This window comes from Sphaerodactylus townsendi, linkage group LG10, assembly GCF_021028975.2.
Source record: "Sphaerodactylus townsendi isolate TG3544 linkage group LG10, MPM_Stown_v2.3, whole genome shotgun sequence".
Classification (NCBI taxonomy): domain Eukaryota; kingdom Metazoa; phylum Chordata; class Lepidosauria; order Squamata; family Sphaerodactylidae; genus Sphaerodactylus; species Sphaerodactylus townsendi.
In genome coordinates this window covers 59,771,862-59,788,778 of record NC_059434.1, presented here as the reverse complement: position 1 = coordinate 59,788,778, position 16,917 = coordinate 59,771,862, and the positions used below count along the sequence as shown (strand labels likewise).

The following is a 16,917-nucleotide window of genomic DNA, read 5'->3' as shown; positions in this document are numbered from 1 at the left end:
CCTGCTGATAGACCTCCCTACAAAGCAGGGAGTCACTCATTACCCAACTGCTGGTCTGCTGTTTGTTTTCAAAGAGGACATCCACTGCTCCAGAAAACCTCAAGGCCAAATGAGGCCTAGTGAAAGCAGCGGTGCTTTAAGTAGGGCGGGGAAAGAGCCCTTGTAAGGACCCCATCCCGGTGGTTTCTCCAGCCACATCAGATTGGCCGGCCAGACAGGAAGGAGGCTGGTGGCCATGCTGGTAAGATCTCCCAGCCATAGAAGAAGGGTTGGGTGGCTGGAGCCGGCTGCTGCATTCCCCACCTGGACAGCTGCTTCTGCCTTGGATCAGCACTTCTATTTTTCCTCCCTCCCCACACAGGCTCACAAACGGCACCCCAGGTAAGTCCCAGAATTCTTCTTAATAATGAATGTATCCTGCTCAAGATCAAATGGTTTCCAGGCTAATGAGAAATAAGTCACTTTTTGACACCTATCCCTTAACTGTAAAACTGCGATCAATTTATGTAATTTTATGATTTGCAGAACTACTCATCTACTGCTTCACAGTTAAACCTTTTCAATTCTTCTACTTTTTAGTGGACCATGGTCTTATGCAGAGGTGGGATCTAGCAGGTTCTCACCAGTTCCTGAGAGTGGGTTACTAATTATTTGTGTGTGCTGAGAGGGGGTTACTAATTGGGTCCGCTTTTCCATGCCTCCCCGAGAGGCATACTGACTTTGAATGTGAAGGTTCCATATAGCAATTGCGACTAATAATGTAACTCCCTGAACTGGGTTAATCCCTTTCAGGTACTGCAATTCATTGATTCTCAGCCTTTCGTACCTTTTATCTCACCAGTCTCTATCAAAGAACCTGTGTGTTTCACCATTGCTGTGTTCAGATTTGTGAGTTGGGGCATTTTCTATAATGTGATGATGATTTAGAAATGACCTGATGCAAAAAAAAATGTGGGGGGTTGTGGTGGGGTGGCTGCCCATGGGGGGGGGGCATCCAACTCAGGTTTTGCCCAGGGCTCAGGTTTGCCTAAGTACACCTCTGCCCCCTTTGCTGAGGGGGGGCTGGCGAGGGAACCTGTTACTAAAATTTTTGGATCCCACCACTGGTATTATGCTCTTATCTAGAACAATGTCTGCTATCAAATCCAACAGCAACACTTCCATCATTCGATCTAATACTGTTAACGTGATTGATTTCTTTTGTTAGTCTTGACCAAAATTGGTACAGGTTTGTACAACCACCATCTTTGCTTAAAATCCACATACTTTTCTCCAAACTTCCAACATTCATCTTACTAGATCTTGTAAGTAAACTGTAAGATATGATGAAGTGTTTGTGATGACTGTGGGATCTGCAGGTGCTCATAGAACTGATTCTATGATAAATGTGCAGATAAATGAATGCTTAAAGAGGGAAGAACAGGGAGTCAATATTAGTTGACATCATCCTGAAGAGGCTCATTTCAGTTTATGTGGCAAAGGATCTGTGAAATGGAAATATTTATTCCCCTGATCCTTAGCAGAGATGGATATGTCAGTCTAGGCAAATATAGTGTTGTGCTGGTAAGACTTCTACATTGTGTCCCATCCTGTGTGTTTCATGCTGAAGCTACTAATTTGGAGATTACCTCATCCAATGGGAGATTTCTGTACATCCTCTCTATTCCATATGGTCCTTCATATCAGGTGGGCTTGTTCTGATGGTGTACTTGCTTCCTGATACTCAGTAGAAGTGTCATTTCTTTCTTTCAGTTACACTTTATAATTCATGTATTCCTGTCACATCTAGCTTCCAATTGCTTTTTATTTGGAATCATAACTTAACCTCCAATGGCTTATGTCTGAGTCTGTTTTCTCATAAAGTTCTTACTCTTGGCCTCCTTTCATGTGTTTGCTTCCAACCCTATTGCTAACTAATATATTAGTTGAATATTGACCTTTGCCAGGCTTCCTCTTTGATTTATGGAACTTCAGTTTCCCTATCCCCAAGAGTCAGCTATTCATTTTTGTGTGTGTCCTTTAATCTTACTTAAATATTCTCATTAGATTTTGGCTGAAGAATCATATTTTCCCTAATGGGATGAATCTATAACACTATGCTTCTTTTTCACTTATTTACTTCTGCAGTTCGAGGAGTTTCTCATCACAGGGGTATTTGGAATGATTAGCAAAAGAACATCTGTTCAGTGATTGGTACAGAACTACTATGTTTCCTCTGTCTACATAACATTATTCCGATAAACTTTTTTTTGTCAACTTTGTTTCAGTATCAATGAACTTTGAAAGAAAGTGAAATGTTGCTAACCTATGATATTTCAGAATGGCCCTTTTCCTATTGGAAGTCATCTATCATATAGCTATAATAATGGTAGTAAATAGTATTTTGTAAAAGTTCAGAATTGGTGATTGGCATGGCACTGCCAGTATAATTGCTATATGATAACATTCCAGCAGTTTCCACTACTGCATTGGCTGGCCCTCTGCCTGGCTCAGGGTCACTGCCTGGAAACTGGGTCTCCAGTCTGCATTCCCTGACCAGCTCTCCACCTCCAGGAGCAGGACAGCCAGAAACTGCTCCACGATCATCAGGTCCAGCATCTCATCTCCTTTTTCTCGTTTCAGCCATTGACAACAAAGATGGCAGAGGTGGCTGCAAACTTCTTGGGGCCCTCTGGCTACCTGGTAGTGAAAGTGTATGAAAAACTGGCACTCTATCTGAGCTGCATGTATCCATATTCAGAGTATATGGTGTATGGCACAGATCTTTCCTTGTTTTTCCCAGCATAAGCCAGCTAGGTCTTGTTTTTCCATGCTTTCCCTGTTGTTCACATCAGCCTCCAACAAGGCCGATAGATCACCTTAATCTACTGCCAATTTCTCTTTGAAGGTCAGGCCTGGCCTGCTGAGTGGAGCTCTTAAGTCCCAATTCGCCAGCTCTACCTGGGACTAAGTAGATGCTGTATGTGCAAAACAGAAAGATTTTCCATCAAGCAATAGGACCCTACATTTTTCTACATTTTCTAAAGGTAAAAGGTGTGTTTCAGCCCTCATATTCACCTGCTGCCTCCTTAGAGTTTACCCCTAATGATGAAACCCTCAAATTACATAACAGAAGCTTAATATAGAGGCTTATAAAAATGCATATGGAATATGGAAGCCCACCAAGAACTATTAGCCAAATACTTCACATCCTCTTTATCAGGATATTTTGTCAACCACCAATTCAGAACTTCAAATTGGCCAGATGCCTTTTAGAGGTCTGCCATTAGTTTCACCTCATTTTTTTCTTCTGAGTTCATCTGCCCCAAAACCTGCACTATGAAAGTAGGTTGAACCTGAATGGTTTCTTCTGCATCAACTACAAATGATCATGTTCCATTAGAAGACATTCTATCTTGTAGTTGCCCCAATTCCCACAGGTGAAATAGGGTCCCAGACCTTTTCCTTCTTTGCTCTGACCACCTCCCCAGGCTTCAACTAGTCTGTGTTCTGGTTGGGGAAACAATGGTTGAAATCCTGCTCCTGGGAAACTCCGTTGCTGCTCCATAGAGTCAAAGGGAGAGGGGGGGTTGAGGTTAAACCTGGCTTGCCCGTGTGCAGTGTGTCACCTCCTCCATTTATTTATTTATTTATTTATTTATTTATTTATTTATTTATTTATTATATTTGTATACCGCCCTCCCCGAAGGCTCAGGGCGGTTTCCAACAACATAAAAATTTAAAACATCATAAATATAAATATAAATTAGTTAAAATACATAAAATTTTAAATCCAGAGATGGCTTCAGCCATTTCAGCCCCTTTATGAACTCAATGGGAGGCCAGATGTTTACTTATATTATTATGGGTTGATTGTCATCGCCGTTGGTTAAACGCCTGGCTGAACAGGGTCTGCTTTACAGGCCCTGGGCGGAAACTTTTTGTGGAATCCTCGCGAGGGCCCTGGATCTCACCTGGAAGCCTGTTCCACCAGGTAGGCCAGAGTCGTAAAAGCCCTGGCCTCTGTGTAGAGGCCAAATGCCGACTTCGCAGCCAGGGATCACTAGGCAGGTCCGGCCCGACATGAACGGAGGGGCCTAGAAGGGCTACATATAGGGAGAGACGGTCCCTTAGGATATGCAGGTACAAGGTCGCGGAATGGCTTTAAAGGTCAAAACCAGAACTTTAAACATGACCCGGTACTTGCATCGGCAGCCAGTAAAGTTGGTATAGGACCGAGTAATCCGTCCCTTGCTGTTGCTCCGAAAGGAGTTCATTGTCGTGATTCCTGTACGAAATTTCAGTTTCTCGATCATGGCTAAAGGTATCTCGCCAGAAGCGAAGTTACAGTAGTCTAATCTAGAGGTGACCGTGGTAATGATCTACAGTGGCTAGATCAGAACGCGGGAAGAGATACGGGCCAGCGTCGTGGCCTCGCCGCAGGATGGTAAAGTTGCCTACAGTTCTGCGTGACCTGGACCACCAATGATAGAGATGGATCCAGAGTCATTTCAGGCTCTTGGCGGACTGGCTACTTTTTAACGCTCCTCGGCCAAGAAGGGTAGTGGCAGGCCAAAGGCCACCGACACTCCCCGCCCAGCCACAGACCCCCCGCCTTAGTGGGGATTCAACTTCATTTACTTGCACTCAACCAACCAGCCACAGCATCAAGACAACGCTTGAGAGCATCAGGGGCCTAGGTCGGCTGCCCCTCCATTAGAACAAGAGCTGCGTGTCATCAGCATACAGGTGACACCGCAGCCCAAACCCCAACTAGGACTCCTCGCCAGGGGTGCATGTAGATATTAAAGCATCGGGAGAGTAGGTCGCTTCCTTGCGCACCCCTCACACATAATGGGGCTGCACGCTTTGGAGATTCATCTCCCCCCGATGTTACCTGTTAAGCACCTCGATTCGAGGAACGGTGATCAGCCAATGGTTAAGGCTGGAATCTCGAACTCCCCGAGCAATAGCTGCAGGCGGTGGACCAAAAGGTCCGCGGATCTACCATATCGTAACGCCATGGGTGAGATTCAACAACATCTCAACAGCCAGCCAACCCATTTCTGTCCAAGTGGGGTCGGAGGCCGCCCACAGCAGTGACCAGTACTGCACTGCCTCGTCCCATGACCAGCGCTGAAGCTGTAGACTGGAAGGGATCCAGTACGTTTGTGTCATCCAGGAATCGCTGGAGCTGAGCCGCCACCGCTCGCTCAATTACCTTGCCCAAGAATGGCAAATTAGAAACTGGGCGGTAATTGGCCGGATCTCCAGGGATCTGCGTCTTTCTTTTAGGAGAGCTGTGGGCGGTGACCACCGCCTCTTTAAGCCTGGCTCAGGAAAACCTCCTTGCTCCAAGGGGAGCAGCTTTGACTATATCCAACAGGTGGCTCCGAAGCTCCTCCCTGCCGGCTTTCACCAACCAGGAAGGGCACGGGTCAAAAGGACAAGTGGTAGATCGTACAGCATCCAGGATTTGGCTTACTATCAACCTTGGATCCTTCCTTGGTCTCCTCCGGCTTTTCCAGACTACATTCTCCAGTAGATTTGTGGCATCCCCAGACTCTCAAGTCTACTTTAAGTTATCTAGTTTGACTTGGGATGGAATCGCTTGTAGGAATTTCTCCATGACCATCTATATCAGTGGTTCTCAACCTTCCAAATGCTGCGACCCTTTAATACAGTTCCTCATGTTGTAGTGACCCCCAACCCTAACATTTATCCATTTTACAGATGGAGAACACTGATGCAGAGAGTCTGAGGCGACCCCTGTGAAAGGGTCATTCAACCCCCAAAGGGATTGCGACCCACAGGTTGAGAACAGCTGATCTATATACTATTTTCTTCTCCCCCTTAGTCAATGATTTTGGCCATCAGTAGACTACATCCTTCTTCCAGACTAGGGCTCAAAATTTATGCTTATAGGTTTCAGGTAACATTTCATAGTAGTCCAGAATAGTGGGCTTGAGCTGGTCTTAATGTCTCCCTTCTCTTTTGGCAGGACCTTGGGCCTCCAGTACTCAGCTCTAGTTGCTTTCAGCCAAAGGGTGCAGCATGGGGGATGCAACCTAACCTGACTGCTTTTCCAACTCAGGTGGGGTGGGATGTGAGGACCCAGGTCCCTCATGGTGGGCTCACTGTCTTCATCCTCTACCAGTTATGTGAATGTTCTTCCCCCCAGACTCTGCCTCTGTGTCTTCCAGGGTCCTGGTCTACCGTCTCATGTCCCATGCTCCTGACCAGCCTGGCACCCTGAGGTGACCATTCTGGTGGGGTTTTCTGGGAGTCAAGAGGCCTTGAGGCCCCACCCAACTCCAGACACAGCTTCTGAGAACAGTACAGTGTCACCCCTTAAGAAGAAATTATTTATGAAATATGCCTTTGGCAGCTATTGTGCTGCATTTTTTCTGTTTTCTTCTTTGATGGCAAACAGTCTAACGGGCCACCTAAAAGTTATATTTTTTTTACTTTGGTTAGTAAAAATACTTTTCACATTGACTTCCAAACATTCTCTTTCCCATCTTTGATTTAGAGAGTTAAACCGTTACTCTGTAATTGCAGAAACAAGCAACATTTTCTAATCAAAAGGGTATAAATTTAAAGTTTTTTATTAGCGATTCCCTATTAGAAGCTGTTTTTCATCCAAGAACCTACCCTGGTTAGTTCAAAAGCATGTAAATATTTTGGCAGGATGTAATAACTTGCTTCTCCCCAAGTTTCCTAGTCTTTATGTCTTCTGTTTTTTTTTTCCAAAAAAATGTTCATCTATTATAAGATACAATTTTTATAGGTCTTGCTGCAATTTAACTGTCTCCATTTCTTACAATGATGTATTATGTTTCTTGCTGTGCTTTAGGACTAGAACTTTGTTCTATGCAGCATGAGGTGGAATAATCACGTCATACTTTTATAGTGTAGCCCTAAACGTATCTGAAGTTAGGACGCAATGGCAGTCCCTATACCTTCTATAATTCTTCAGGCAGGGAAACCACTCACTGGCTGGCTTGTCAGATTTTCCTGTCTTTTTTTGTCAGGAACTGAGCTGCATCAGAAATGGTAGCCTTTGGTGACAAGAAGCACTTTCCTCCAGCCCTGTTATACTTTCCAGAGCATAAAGTAAACCAGTTGACTTTACATTCCTTTCCAGGCCCTGCCCTCACTAGGCAAACTAAAATAAATATAATGAGACAGATGTAAACCTAAACAGAATAAAGATTTATTGCTTTTGAGGAGAGAAGAGGGGAGGATGGCTGTGTCAGAACTGGCCATTGTTTGGGATGGTATAAAGTGGCACTAGCAGGGCATGAAGCGTGTGCAAATGTATTGCTCCTCTTGTGTCCTTCAGCTTTTGCAGCAACTGCCAAACTCTATCCTCTAGTCCTCTTCCAGCAAGTTAGTTTACATAATTTACACACCACCTTTCTTCCTAGTGGGCACCCAAAGCACCTCACATTTTCCCTTCCCTCCATTTTATCCTCTCAACAACCCCTTAAGGCTTGTTATAGGTGAGAGTGTGATTGGCCCAAGATCACCCAGCAAGACAGGGTAATTTGTATGTGTTTCAATATGCCCTTTACTTATTCAGAGACCAAGGACCCCTCTGTGAATTTTTTTTAAAAAATGGACAAAAGTCTTACAATTAATGGAAAATAGGTTATAATATACATTTCATTTGTAGTCACCTCACTGAACTAATTTATTATATTCTGATCCTAGTAAAATTTATTTTATAGAGATAGGGCCAACTGTTAAAAATCTGGACTCATGCTAAGGATATGTATGATTTTCTTGTCCCATTGAATTTTGGATACTGTACCTGATTATTTCTAGTCAACTAATTTATTATATTCTGGTCAAGTAAAATGTCTTGGTGTGGTAAAAATTAGAACCAGTTCTATTTGTATTTTGTTATTTGTACTGACTAATTGGTGTTGGTAACGGCAACATTTAATGCATCTACATTGACATAGTTTGTTGTGATCTGTAATTGATTTACAAAAGACAAATTAGATGCCATTAATGGTAAGGGGTTGATAAATTTTTATCAAATGTGTCCATTTGTGTCTATTTTTGTTGAAACCATCTGGCAACCCTATTTGCATGACCTTTGTAACTGGTATGGACTCTTAATTGTGATGAACTAATGTATCACCTGTAGCATGACAGTAAAGAGGGGGTTATTAATAAAAAATAAAGGATTTCTCTCACAGTACAGGTATTACATTTGTTTAACATGTCTAGGAAAACATTCCTAGCATCTGATACTATTGTTCCGTATATTTTTATGACTGAGTATTACATAAAATGCTCTTTCTGCCCCAACGTTCACAGTCTTTTTTTGCTGTGCCAATGTTTGTGTATAGAAAGTCTACTAAGAACATGCTTTCTGCATCTGATGAAATGGTCTGTACTTCATGAAAGTTCATGCCACTTAAATATGTCTCTTTGTCTTTTTTGGTGCCATGAAGTGCCCCTCCCCCCTTTAGCAACCTACAGCAGCTATTCTCAAGTCTCTGTCCTAGGCTGCAGGCAATTATTTTCCATAGAACTCAGCTGCTTCAGGAGCCAGGCCTAGGCAGTTCAGTCACACACCAGGCTTCTCTACTAGATGCAGGCCATCCTCATCCCTGACTTCACAGTGATAAAATTTAAATATCATAAGGCCCGGAATATGTCAGTCCAGCCTTGCTGAGCAGAAAATAGGAAACTGTCCTAAGAAAAATTCAGTTTGGGGACTTCTTGCTGTTAGTATGACTGTTTCCCTCCCCTGTTTCCCTCCCTCAGTCTCTCGTTCAAGTGTTTCCTCAGAAGCCCTCCTTAGACCCTTTCCTCTTTTCTCCTGAGGTAAAAGATTGCTGCTGTTGTTCTCTGAGATATCTATTTTGGTGTGTTTCAAACGCCTGATAATGTCTGATTATGTGGTTGAACTCCTCAGATAGCTCCATTGCAAGAACTGTGATCCCACCTTTAAATTTGTCACTTGAAAACAAGTGTTCTGGAGTTTATTTTAATGGGCCATTGGACCATTGTCTAAATCTCATATTTTGGTTAACTGAAGAATGCACCTTCTAAATCTGACATGCTTGCTGTGTTTTCTGTCCTCTTTCCACTGCATTTCTTGTAGCTAACAAGATGGCTACATGCAGTGACGAAAGCCATGCGTGCCTTACTTCATGTTCTGAAGCTCCAGTAACAGAAGTTCCAGCAACGGAACGTTCACGGGATTCTTCCTCCTGTCTCAGGGTTTCGGAGTGGCCACTGAAGCGTTATGGCCGATTCATGCCTGGAGCTTTGGCCACTGCCTCAGGCTCCTGGAAGGTGAGCTTGGTTCATTCAGGCCAAGAGGAGGACACTCTTATGTAGCTGAATGTATTGTGCAAGAGACAGAAGGATTTGCCAGAGCAGGAGTATCACAGCTCAGCCCTCCCTATCTATGTCCTAGTACAAACAAATACTGACGAGTGCTTCTTTGCATGTGCATAAAGCATTTCTTCACCTATTGGTAACTTCAGCATGTCTTAGTGTATGGTTTTTTTTAGGAACAGGCCTTCCAGATTGATAAATGTAGCTTTTAAAAAAATGTTTGTGACTTGTTGGGTACCTGTCAGTCTCCATATTTCCCCTCCCCACATTTAAGATTACAGCCTTTGCTGAATTATTCCTGTTTGCTTCTCTCCTTTTCTTTTTCAATTATAAAAAAGGTTCTGGAGTCAGATGAAGAATCTGGTGTTCTTGTTCTCACTATAGTTATTTCAGGCCACTTCTTCATTTCCAGAGGAAAAAAAGTACTGGTAAGTAGTACTTTCCTTGCAAAGCACTTCCTTATAAATGAGGATACAGAAAGGAAACTATGTAGATGAAAATAAGTACTCATCATGGTTGCCAGCACAGAGCCCACCCATTTTCCCCTTGGTAGAAGCGGTAGAGAGTGCCGCCCTGCTCCTGTGAGGACTTGACCCTTGCAGATACTTGAAAGTGGATCAGCAAGTGGTGTGGCCCAGCTCCTAGCTTCAGGTAGTAAAAGGAGGGTCATTGTACCAGCATTCCCTGGACACAAGTAGAAACAGCCCCCCCCCCCTGTTGGAGATTAGTGAAAAGAGAGTCTCCTTCGGAAATAATGATAATGATGGTCTGCTCCCACCCTTTTTAATATTTATATAAATGATTTGGAGCAGATATTGCTCAATCCAAATGGACACCTGCAAAGACTGGCCCAAGGAAAGTTCCTCTTCTTCTTTACACTGATAATGCAGCTTTGTTATCGAAAACTAGAAAAGGATTAAACTGACTGCTAATCCTTTTCCTACAATATTATTTATTTATTTATTAGATTTTGTAGACCGCCTCATCCCCAAAATATTGCCACTATTGCCTATTTTCCCCAAACGTTTTAAGTGTGGTGAATTAACATCTCAGGGTAAGATGTTGCTTTCACTGCACTCTGGGTTGTTCTATGCTTCTCATTAGATTTTCTCTCTCCGTTTTAGGAAGGTTTTTCATTAATTGATGCTTCTAAGTGGTTGAAAATAGTAAGAAATGCAGATTGCATGCTGTTTGGTTCAAAGATAAAGGTATGCTGCTTCTGACACATTTTCTTCTAGGTATTTCTCCCCTCATATGTATTTCATCACACATTTTGGATCTAAAACATAAGACATGCTTATATTAAGGTTGTTCTTAAAATAGAGTTATGTGTACAAAATCAGTCATTGTTAAATTTACCTAAGACATTTCATTTGGAATCATTATACACACTATTCATGAAGAATATGTATAAAGTTCAGAATATATGTGTATATATTTGTAACTTTAGAGAATGCTTTTTAAATAATATTCCTCAGGTCCTGTCTAAATCTAGATCTGCAGTTGTGCTAGGTCTAAAAAGTCCTGCCACAAAATCAAAATTGCATCATGTCCCTCTAATTTACACAATTCACATTTCTTATGATTATGTGTTTGGAAATAGCGTATTAACACCCCCCTTCCACAGAAACTAAAACAAACCCATAACATATGAATCAAGCCAAAATGGCTCTGATGGAAGTGTTAATATATTGGCATTAAAGGCCATGTCAATAAAAAGGGACACAGGAAGCCACTCTGAGACATCAGCCATTGTTTAATATGATTTTTTAATCTGTGCTCTCTCTGCAATAGTTTACAAAGAAGCTGTGATTAAATGAAATACAGACCAGTAAGATATACAGTAACAACACTTCATCAAAACTGGAAATGCTTGCTTCACAATGAAGTGTTCTGTGTTTGCCTCTTGTGAAGGTTGCTAACAAAATCAAAATTAAAATTAAGGCATCTTCTAGAGCTATTGAAGTCAGTGGACTTGGAAGGGTTTAACTCTGTTTAGGACTGCACTGTTGTTTTGCTTTGTCAAGAAGCTTGTCACAGCACTGGATCATTTGATTTTTTGAAAGATAGCTTATGTTTTCTTGGAACATAGTTGGTCACTGGATCCTTTTAGAATCAGTTCAATGGGAATCCTGCTTAATAGCTAAGTGGCGGGTGTTCATATGGTACTGGTTTTTTAAATGCACCTATAAGGACTCAGAAGAAACAGTCTCATTCAGTTTCTGCTGGGTAGTTGAGAGCTTGACAGATAAAATGTCAGTTTTTCTTTCTGGCTTTGAAATAGAACAAACATCGTATGTTTCGTGTTCAATTTGCGGGAGATTCTAAAACACAGAAAGAGGAACACTGCTATAGCTGTGTGCAGAAACTTGATGAGTATGTACCTGTTCAAGTAATGGATGCAGCAAGACTGGAATTGCAACAAAGTCACAGCCAGCCACTTGAAGATGAAGATCAAGTGAAAGATGCTGAACAAAATCAGCCAGTACAACACACTGTAAGTTGCTGAGATGCTTGTATTTTTGTGTGGCTGGATGGTCCCTTTTACTCCCATCTTTGCGGGCATTTGAGAGAGTCAACTAAGGCCTCTCTGCATGTACCACCCCTGCATTTTGAATCCAAAATTAAGTAGACTAGCATTTACCAAAGATCAATAGAACATACTTATGACAACTGTTGCTCACCAAACATTCTTAACCTGAATTTCAATAACACTTAGCCATCACTAAATCATGCTGAAATAAATTGTCTATACATCCATAATCCCATTATTTTGCTGGGACTGTGTCTAATGTTTTCTGCATTAGCCTTCTTATGTTGCTTTAAAGTGAACACTGAGGGACTGAGAACATTATGTTGGACAAAATTGTCCTTGGTCCAGTACAGCCAGGCTTTTATATGATTTTACATTACCTACATTCTAAATTTCATACTCAAACAAGCTTAAAATAAAAATGAAACACATCACCTTGGTAAAAAAGTACATGGTCTTTAACAACAACAAACTCTATTAATTGCTAGCTGAGGGGAGGACAGGGGTTACTGGCCCGTAAATAAACACTCTATTTTGGAAGTATCCCTTCCAACACCAACCGCCCTCCTGCCCAAACACATCTGGAAGCTGTGGATGCAACCTCCAAAATGGTGCTCCTTGGCTGCTCCTACACAGATCAGTGCCTCTCTTTCATTTGAAATTGCCTCCAAAAAACTTGCAGCAGTTGAGGAGCATAGGGCATGCTACCTCTGAGGGCCTCATAAGATAGCCAAGTGGTTTTCCAGTCCTAAAGCCTGCCACCATTAGTTGTAGCCAACTAACTGGGCATATGGCTTTGAAAGGAAGCCAAAGGGAGGAACGCTGACCAAGAGCCAGTGGAACATGGGGCTGAAGATCATCAAAGACCGTAGGGGCGAAAGCTAATGAGAGGCTGGGAATGCTTTCTGCCTGTCTCCTTGCTGACTTCACATGCCTGTGCTGGCTTGGAAAAGCCCGCCCCACATGGAACCGGGCAGTTGGCAAAGGTCGGACCAGCCTCCTGCCTCCTTGGGACAACAATGGCGGCCTAGGGTAAGTATTGTGGTGCTCTTTATCCAAGTTAAATGAAATAAAAATAGCCTTTATTTGTCTGTAAATCTGAAGAAGTGGACCTAAATGTGGTTGTTCTAATTCCCATTTTCCTCCCTCATTTTTATCATGGTGTCAGCTAATCTAGTGAGAGAGAATGTGATTGCCCCCATTCAAACACACACATGAGGACTTATACCAAACAAACAGAAAACCAACCACACAGTCAGGCTTAATCCCAGCCAGCAGCACTTGGAACCAGAGCAAGATGGCAGGGAGAGGAAGGCTTTGTTTCCCCTTCAGTACAGCTGGCAAGCCTTTGTCCTGGCCAGCAGTGACAGTACTGGGGAACAGAGAAAGCTAGCAGGGAGAGTTGGCATTGATTTTCCTACCACATGTTTGGGCATGCTCAGACTAGACCCGTGGTGGCGAACCTTTGGCACTCCAGATGTTATGGATTACAATTCCCATCAGCCCCTGCCAGCATGGCCAATTGGCCTTTGTTTTTGATGTTGTTGTAGTATTTTTCTTGCCTTGGTTCATTTATGAATATGTACGTCTATTAAATATCTTATAGGTTCGTCCAGCTCAAGAAAGAGTAATTGTGGCAAAACTAGCACAGGTAATTAGCTGAAGATAGGACAGCTATTTCTGTGGCAAAAACCAGAATTGATTGTGGCGAAAATAATATTTTTCAATAATGAAATCTTTCTTAAAGGTAGGACAAACTTACTTGTGATAAAAGTTTAACTTAATTTGTGCTTCAAAAGGGCATAGGCATCATCAGGAAGGAACTTCTGGGGGCTCAAGCCCTGAGTGAAACTTTTGGGTGTCATGTGGAGGGGCGCATTTGGCCACCACTCTCCTCTCTTCCCACCCCAGAAGTGAGGAATGGGAGTATTGTGTCTTCTTCTGCTGTTGCCATCACCAGCGAGCCACCCTCTGCTTGGGCTTCTGCTTCCTGTAGCCACTCTTCCCTGGTTTGGCGTCCTAAGGTGAACATGGAGGGCCGGACACAGCAGTGAGCCAGGCTGCTGCCACAGTGTTCAACAAAGGGCGGGGCCCCATGCCTGCCCCTTTCACGTGCTGGCTCCCTGCTGGTCCCAGGAGTGCTGCTGCCAGGACTCAACTGTTGAGTGGGGGACAAAGGAGCATAGGGCTCTGCCTTGTTCAGGCAACCATGCCAGTGCCCCTGGGATCCAGTGGAAAAATCCCACTTCACCTGACTAAGAAGAAGAAGAGTTTGGATTTGTATCCCCCCTTTCTCTCCTGTAAGGAGACTCCCTACCCTTATTAAACATTTGCCTCCCCAAATGGAAAAGCTTGGAGACCTCCCTGCTCAAGACAGGATCTACCCACCTTTGCTATTTTTCCTCCTTGTAGAGCTTACAATTAGGAAGATGGCTCCCTAATGCTAAGTAGATTGCCTCTTCTTCTCCTTGCTATCAAGAATCCTACCACTGATGAAAATCTTCACACTGCAGCCAAAAACTCTCACTGGATTGGGGCTCTCATCATTTAAACGTCAAGCAGAAGACTAGCATGGAAGGCTTCAAATGGCAACAGTATCTCTTTCCCTTAAAAAAAGGGATATTGGCCAAAGCATCTCCCAGTGAGATGGATGGGAGGAATCCCATTAATCATCATTAGTTGGATTCCTCCCATCCATCCCCTGTTGAAACTGTACACATTCATTATAATTTATTTTGCATTTCTTTTCAACTTGCCCACCACTTCATGAATCCTTATTGCCTACAGCGAATATGGAATTAATTCACACTACAGCTTGACATTTCCCTCTCAGTGTTTCGTAATAGCAGCCTTGTGAAAGCAAAGCACTCCCACGGTTAAAAAGCATATTATGGCATTCAAAAAACAATTATTGTCACATTTTTCAGGATGCGGTAACACACAGTTTTCCTATGTGGGCTGTTTGTGAACTTGCAGGAGTTGTGACTGATCAGATTAAGACCCAGCTGTTTCCAATATCAGTTTGCCAGATACCCCTTGCATCTCTGATGACAGCCATTACTTTTGCCCCAGTATAAAAAAAATACACAGTTTTTCAGCATGGAGGTTTCGTTTCGGAAATCAGGTCAAAGAAAGATAGTTCTGTCCACTGGATCATTTTAGCTGACCTCTTCTGTATCTTTTCTAGCTCTGATACTATGAGTAAAAATGTACACATGAATCTTTTTCACTGCATTCTGCTTTGTTTATGATGAAGCAGTTTCTTTATGGTGATGACTTTACCCCCAATGTATAAGATATTATTTGATTATTCGCGCAATCACATACTATAGGAGTACAGTCTGGAAGATGTTAGGATATATTTCAAAGTATGTAATGTAGTTGTTCCTGTAAATCACATGAAAAGGTTTGTAAAATCTTTTGATTTTTTGTGATGTTTCAAAGGAGCTTACTCTGCCCTTTCTTACAAATCTTTTGATATAAACTTGGCAAAGTAGAACAGTCTTTCAGGGTCTGCATTAAATAAGTGAATGTAACAAGCTAGAAGACCATGGATATATGCAAGATAGGGAGACAATTTGAAAATTTCACCCCACTTTCAAGGGCTTGAGCAGGTAATAGCTTGCTTATGGGACTATCCAGGTATGAAGAAAAATATGACTTTGGGTAGTTGGCAATTCTTAAATATGTCCTGGACTTTATGCACAAATAAGAGGGCTGATGAAAGCAGTCTTTGTTATTTGGCAGCGACGGATATCTAAATATGAAGGTACTTGTTTGCTACCTCTAGCAGGCAGGATATTGAGATCCCATTGGAAGAACTATTGGCAAACAACGCTGGACAAACTAAAACAAAATTAAATAGTAGACAAGACCAATGGGCAACCAACCTTAATGCATAGTAATAAAATAAATGTGTTGTACGAGCTAGCTACGTTTCTGATAGCTATTATTTTAAAGTCATCCTACATTCATAACACAAAAATTGGTCTTCCGCGTGGATTTCATCACGATTAGCCAGCATGAAATGCACACTGCAGGTATAAAGTATCTTTAAAAGGCTCTGGTGTTTTTTAAAATGAAGTTGATTACGTCTGTTTGTTTCTGCAGGATTTACTGAAGACAAATTTTGCACTTCCCCTGGCATATCAGCAATCTGCATGGAGTGCTGAAGATTTAGGCAGTTTTATCCGTTTGTGTCTCTTGGATCAGAACTTTCCAGCCTTTGTAGAAGAAGTGGAAAAGCAGCTGAAAAAAATGACAGAAGGTTAAGAAATAATTATTAGTACTAGAAATATAGTATTAAAAACAGTACTTAAAAACATACTCACGTTTCTCTTCGGATCGTATAAATCGTCAGACGTATTAAGAATAAGTAACTCGAGCATGATGATATAGTTGAGAAGCAGACCTACAACCAGACTTCATTTAAGAGACATTTTCATAAAAAGCAAAAGAGATAAAGAGATGAGCAGCAAAAAACCCCCACTCTTCTCCCCACATGCAGTTAATTTCACAGTGTGTTTTTCTCCTCGATAGGTCTAACATTTAAAGTTTTTTGTGGGGTGGGAAAAAAGCACTTGGAGAGGTCTGTGGGTAAACGAGATGGGTCCTGTGCTCCTTACCTGCCTATTTCTACCTGATTGGGACAGGCCCACATTTAAGCATACAGAACTACTGCTCTTCAGTCTCATTACTTTCTATGTATGTTAACAAAAGTTTCAAAATATTACCTGTGCTTTAAATGAATAGTGGAACCCCTAGACATTGTGTTGTATGTTAGTGTTTATGTTTATTAAACTGTATTTTATAAACCATGTTTTTTATATGCTTTCTTATTGGAAATTACCTACCGGTAGGTTAAGAATCTACTTAGGTGTTGGGAGTGGGAAGCCAGTCCTGACTCATCATGTTTCAAGAGGGCTGGGCTAAGTACACTGGAGGCCTCTACTTGCTCCATCCTGAAGCTCCAGAGGCTGGACAGGTTCTGAGTTGGGATGGCAAGCAGCAGAACTGCTAAATTCCCTCCATCCTGCACTCTC

The 16,917-nt window shown here is 42.3% G+C and overlaps 1 protein-coding gene across 2 annotated transcripts; it reads left to right on the top strand.

Annotated features, from left to right (window-relative positions):
* Positions 1-93: 93 nt before the first annotated feature.
* REC114 (REC114 meiotic recombination protein) lies at positions 94-16,692 on the top strand. Of its 2 annotated transcripts, XM_048508846.1 has the most exons (7): positions 94-381; positions 9,104-9,297; positions 9,681-9,770; positions 10,467-10,550; positions 11,627-11,839; positions 13,482-13,526; positions 15,986-16,692. In XM_048508846.1, the coding sequence occupies exons 2-7, from the start codon at positions 9,112-9,114 to the stop codon at positions 16,145-16,147; spliced, it is 780 nt and encodes a 259-aa protein (XP_048364803.1). In that variant the 5' UTR covers positions 94-381; positions 9,104-9,111; the 3' UTR covers positions 16,148-16,692. The 2 variants fall into 2 exon arrangements, with proteins under 2 accessions (XP_048364803.1, XP_048364804.1); XM_048508847.1 differs by lacking the exon at positions 13,482-13,526.
* The last annotated feature ends 225 nt before the right edge of the window (positions 16,693-16,917 follow it).

Coding starts and splice junctions, on each gene's coding strand:
- REC114 (XM_048508846.1), top strand. CDS start 9,112: ATGGCTACATGCAGTGACGAAAGCCATGCGTGCCTTACTTCATGTTCT. Junction 9,298..9,680: donor CTGCCTCAGGCTCCTGGAAG/GTGAGCTTGGTT, acceptor ATTATAAAAAAG/GTTCTGGAGTCAGATGAAGA. Junction 13,527..15,985: donor TTGTGGCAAAACTAGCACAG/GTAATTAGCTGA, acceptor TTGTTTCTGCAG/GATTTACTGAAGACAAATTT.